At 27.8% G+C, this 6,000-nt stretch overlaps 1 protein-coding gene across 1 annotated transcript in view; it reads left to right on the top strand.

The window, feature by feature from the left end:
* LOC107452585 (lachesin) overlaps nt 1–6,000 on the top strand; it is a 197,676-nt gene that overhangs the window by 168,864 nt on the left and 22,812 nt on the right. The window contains exon 3 of the mRNA XM_071178483.1: nt 4,250–4,460. Within this exon, the coding sequence (XP_071034584.1) occupies nt 4,250–4,460 (211 nt within the window). The remainder of the gene's footprint in view (nt 1–4,249; nt 4,461–6,000) is intronic.

The following is a 6,000-nucleotide window of genomic DNA, read 5'->3' as shown; positions in this document are numbered from 1 at the left end:
AGTGCTAGCCTCTAAGAAAGAAAAAATAATATTCTTACTTTTGTATCACATGTTTTTTTTTACACATAAAAACTTTTCCTAGTTTTTGGTAACTTACGTTACATGCATTAATGTTTAGTTGAAATTTATATAATTAAGTGAATTTAACAACAAAAAGTTATTTTAACACTGCACAATATTTCAACTAAGTGTAACAAACAATATTTATTCTTTGGAACATTTTGAAAGGAAGATAATGTTAAGTTACTGATTTTTAGAATCTGACCATGCTCTTCACCCAAATCAGAACAAGCAAATGCCAATGTTCAATGGGCTACCAACACTAAAAAACTGAATTCTCAAAAAAAAAAATTATAAATTATCAAACTTCAAACCTTTCTAATTCAGAAAAAATCCAAAGTAATAACATTATTCTTATTTGAATTTTCCGATGCTTTTCCCCTTTTTCATGGAATCGCCCAAATACATTTAAATTGAAGAAACTTCACAGCATATTGAATAGTTAGCAGAAACTTTATACTTTTCTGAATAGTTACTTCGTAGAACTGAAATAGAAATATTTAAGCTATTTTGACTAGTCAAGTTTTCATTTGTTTCTTATTTTTATACTTCATGAAATTCATCTTTCAAAATTCCATGACCCTCCATATACTAGATAAAATACTTCTTGAAATTCCATTTGAAAAATTGCTTTTTCTCTCGTTATTATTGGAAATTTATTGTTATCAGCTTCACTTCTAATCCTTACCTCGCCTTATACGAACCTTTATTTCTCTTTCCTCCAAAGATTCGATAAATTATGTCATGAAAACTGTGGCAGAACTATTTTGCCATCACTTTAACTGTCATCTCTCTCATTGGCTGGAGTGGTACTCAACCAACTACGTTTTATTACAACTATTATTATTTTATTTAAGCTTCGTGGTAGTAAAAACGTTAAAAGAACTAAAGCTTTTGCTCTTTATTTATGAGTTTCCATTTCTATTCACTTTTGGCGGGATGCTGAGGTTTAGAGCAAAGAGTTGCCGGAAGTTGTAAATTAGTATTTGAATTTTATGTTTCCCAAGAAAATAGGGAAATGATGAAACAGCAGATTTATTTTCGAAGTTAAATTTAACCACTCGCTTTAATTTTAACACTTTGGTTTAGAGTAGATAAATATGAATTCTCTTATCTGCATATTTATGTTCTCTGTTTCATTTTGTATTTTCTTTCGGATATTCATAAGGTTAAAATTAAAAGCCGCTGCTCGATTTACACGACATAAAATATATTGTGGGGTCTTACCTAATAAAACAATCAGGAATAAAAAAGTTGAATATACTGTGTACTTGATTATTTGCAGACCATAAAAGATGCACAATTATTCTTAAAATAAACATTGTATTTAAGGTACTTTGTTAACGTTAGTTGCATAAATGTACAAAATTTTTTGCGGAATTAAACTTACCCTAAATTAAAAGAAATCATTGAAATAAATTCAAACATAAACTTGATAAAGGAAATGTTTTATTATATAAAGAAATAAATTACAAATAATAACTCATATTTTGTTGTGACTTGTAAACCGTATAGTCAACATAACTTCCCCAGTTTGAATGGATTTAAGTTAGTTGAAAAAAAAATACCTGATAAAGTTTTATTTGAGTAAAATATTTATACTTTAAAATGTGTTATCAGTTGGTACTTTGAATGCAAAATCATATTCAGAATTTATATAATAAATAATACTATTTTTACATAAATACAAGAACTGCAATATCTGTCAGCTATGAAATTATAAGCACATTAAGGTATGGTAGGCAAATTAGAAATATTTTTTTTAATAATACAGCGATTAAAATTTGATTCATCAGTAAATGTACTCATTCTTTTTTCCAATGAGTAAAATAATATTGACCCGTTAAATTATTTTAACTTAAAGCATAAAGCCATATTTTCATTTAATTATAAACCTTCTGACATTCAGAAAACTGCCGACCAGCCTGCGTAGAGGGCAGGGAACTGTCCTTGCATTTGAAAGGTTCTGGGTTCGATGTTCACTGGGCATTGATGTTCTTTCCTTCTCTGTACTATCTGCCCTCATTGTGAGAGCGACGTTGGCCCACTTAATATGGTGCCCCTAAAAGAGAGGCCGACAAAATCGCCCTGTAAATGCCCGAATTGACTGATGTTAACACAGGTGGGCATTGGAAAAAAAAACATTCAGCAAACTGCAGCAGATTCCATAGTAATTAATAATGGTTCCGTTCAGTAATATCTTGCGAACAAATTAAAATGTTCATTAAAAATAGATTCTAAAATATTTACAATATTAAATGAAAATTTTATATATTTTTACTCTGATTTTAAACAAGAATTTTTTGATTTTTACAGAAGTCGATGTCATACATGTAGTTGATTATTAAAAAAATTAACACTTATACATGCATGTAGTTGAATTAATATCATTAGATGATGTGTCATTATAATCGCTTTACACAAAAAAGTTACAAATGAAAATGTTATGACTTTTAGATGTTTTAAATGAAATGAACATTAGTTGGTACTTTTTATCAATTTCAGAATAACTACTTTTTCTATTCATTAGTGAGATGAATCTGGCTTAAATTCAAATTCTTACTTTAAAAATAAACTTCAATTATTAAATAACAATCTCATTTTCGACAGCTTTTTTTTCCGTTATTAAAAAAAACAAAGACATTTGAGAGATTTCTGAAACAAAGTAACACATAAAGATTGCTTGGCGAAGTAAAATATTGCTTGAGATTATTCAATATCGCTTTTCTTCTTTCTATTTTCTTTGAGAGGATTCAATATTTCTTTTTTTTATTCTGCTATTGCAGTCAACTTAAATTATTCGCGCGTTATTAAACAGCCATTGAGATAACGAGATCCAGCTATAAAAATTATTGGAAGAAATACGGATGATTTCCTCTATAAAGGAGAAAAAAAACTTCTGAAAGATTTTTTAAAGAAAGCAAATATGGCGTAAATAAATGATTTTGAAGAACTTTATAAAAATGTTTTAGTGTTTTAGAGGATTTTTTAGTGTTTCTAGGTCATGAATATGTGGTTAATATCAAAAAATGAAAGAACATAAAGTAATCAATATAAAATTAGATTACATAAAATGGATATAAATGGTAAACGGTTTATCAATTTTAAATGTTTTCTCTCGCAGCCTTTATTTTTTTTTATGTTGACTATTCATCATTTCTTTTTTTCTATTTTTTCAATAATGACTATTTTTCTATTATTTTGGAGAAGTTTTTTAAACACTCACGTGATCTTCATTTTCGAAGTAAAATAGGGTCTTGATGTCAAAGTTAACAGGAAAATGAATAAATAATATCAATTAATTTCATCGATATTAGACAATGTCTGATATAAATCCTTTATAATCCAAATTATATCGAACTCTGTAAAACTGTACGAAACATAATTCAAGAGGGATAAGAACCTCCTACAGTTTCAAGTTTTTTAATTGCAAAAGGGAACAGCAAGGGAAATTACTTTTATTTTTTGCTCCTTATTGCATGACTCATTTTGTGTTCCCATGTTTAAATATTTGTTTAAGTGCAGTTGCAGAATTTTCAAATCCAAAAGATTATCCATTTCGTACAATTAACATAATATATTTTTTAATTTCGGAATTTATACTGACACAAAATTATGGTAATTACATGCGTTACCAGCAAAATTATCTCATTAAAAAAATATTGACTTACAAAAATTATCATGAATTAGAAGCTGTGGCGTAACTACCAATATAAATATTAAATACCAATTCACTAGTATATAAGACACGTTAACTTGATTCTTCCGGTCAATAAAAAAATGAAGAAAAAATATAATGAGCAAAATTGGTATGAATTAATAAATGGCATGAATTAACTAGTGGTATTCATTCATCGAATTCTATCACACATAAAATTCTGGAAGGGGAGTAATGTGGCGTAACTACCACTATAAATATTAAATACCAAATCACTTGTATATAAGGCATGTTAACTTGATTCTATCACGAGGTGCCTTTTGATAGATGAAGGTTGGCATAGTCGATACTTAATTCCCCACAAAGCAACCTCGTGGGTTTCTTCTGATTCCGTATTTTTTTGTATTATTATACAATTTGAAAATGCTTTAAAACAATATTTTTTGCACACGTATATACGTATATATTTTGTACATATTGATGTATATTTCAAAGTGACAATAACAAGTATTGTTATTTCTTTATTTCCAGGTTGCCTGGGTAAAAGTAGATACTGAAACTTTACTAAGTTTCCACACTCATGTTGTACCTAGAGACAGTCGCCTGAAGGTCACGAATAGCAACAGTGATCGGCAGTGGTTCCTACATATCAAAAACTTAAATGTGTCTGACCGTGGAATTTATATGTGCCAAATTAACACAGAACCAATGATTAGCCAAGAAGGGTACTTGGATGTCACTGGTAAGTGAAACATATTACTCTTTTGTAATACATAACTCGCTTATGACGAACCATGAGAACCTAAGCAGGAATTCCTGTTTTGTATAGTGCTAAGTCTATTGGAGCAGCTCTCCCTTTTAACAAAACAAACCTAGTTTCGCAAGTAATTCAGAAAATGTCTATTTAATTCCATCTCTCCGGCGAACAGCCTTTTTGAAAAAAATTCTTTTTTGATGCATTTCTGGTCAACGAATTCCTTTTTAATGTCAATAATGTTTTTTCTGGTCTTCGGGCCATGAGTCTCATCCGACGAACATCAGTAACACAAGAAAAATAAACTAAGTCAGTTCAAAGCAAATTAACTAACTTGTTATTAAAAACAAAAAGTAAATAAATACTTACTTCATTTATAATTCAATAAGTATAAATAAATTATCATGATTTTTCATAAGCTCGTATTTTATGAGCATTCGGTTGTTACGAACAAATAATGCGGTCCTTTCATGTTCGTTATAAGCTAGTTCGAATTACATTATTCTTTTTTGTCACCTCACCGTATATTAAAAAAAAACAAATTCTAACTTCTTTTCAAACATCATAAAAAATATGATAAATATTTTTTGAGAAACTATGCTATACATTTGATTTATAAAAGGAAAAAAATAAGTGATTTATTAAAAAAAAAGAAAAAAAAAGTACATATTAAGGAAAAAAAAATAAAAATGTTTAAAGATTTCTGCTTATTCAAAAAAAATTTAAGTGTATAATTGCTTACTAAATTATAGTATAACAAATTAAAGCTGAATAAATCGAAGCTTAAATTTCTTTAAACTTACTTTGAAAATCTTAAAATCGTAGTTTGTTTCACCAGAAGTGGTAAGCTCGTATTTGTATTACCAATGTTTTTCACCAGCAGAGAAGATTATAAAGAATTTATCTTTTTTGAATCTTATCTGAAAATTTATCTTTACATATTTATCTCACATATTTATCTGATATATTTATCTTACAAAGACAAACTTTCAAAACATAACGAAAAGAAAGGAAAAATGCTATACAAAATTTCAATAACTAAAATGTTTTTTTCATGTTAACAAATATTAAAACATAAGCAAACTAAAAAATTTCGAAGTGCAAAATTTAGACTACCTTATAAAATTTAACTAATTTGTTTAAAAATTAATTAAGTTCAATTTCAAGGTGAAAGAAATTTTTACCCAATGTGCAATTTTCTTTTTGCTAAAAATTAATTCTATTAAGTTCGTAGCATACGTAAAACTATTCCAATATCATAAGCCCTTCTCCTGATAACAGCACAGTTTGCATTTTTACTTCATGAGAAAATAGAAAACAATGGATGTTAATGTTTTCGGATTAAGAAAAATTGTATTGATAAAAAAAGTAAAAGATAATGCTTAGTTAAAAATCATACAAATAATAAAAACATTGTGCTTTTATACAAAGTTTTTAAATAATCTCTGAAAGAGTCAAAAGACGCCTAAGTCATAAAAGTAACAAGTTTGCAACACAGCTAAAGGATGGTAATTATACGATATTTTAT

The sequence above is a fragment of the Parasteatoda tepidariorum genome, chromosome 3 (assembly GCF_043381705.1).
Source record: "Parasteatoda tepidariorum isolate YZ-2023 chromosome 3, CAS_Ptep_4.0, whole genome shotgun sequence".
Taxonomy (NCBI): Eukaryota; Metazoa; Arthropoda; class Arachnida; order Araneae; family Theridiidae; genus Parasteatoda; species Parasteatoda tepidariorum.
The sequence above is the reverse complement of the archived record's forward strand: the minus strand, read 5'-3'. Positions and strand labels throughout refer to the sequence as shown.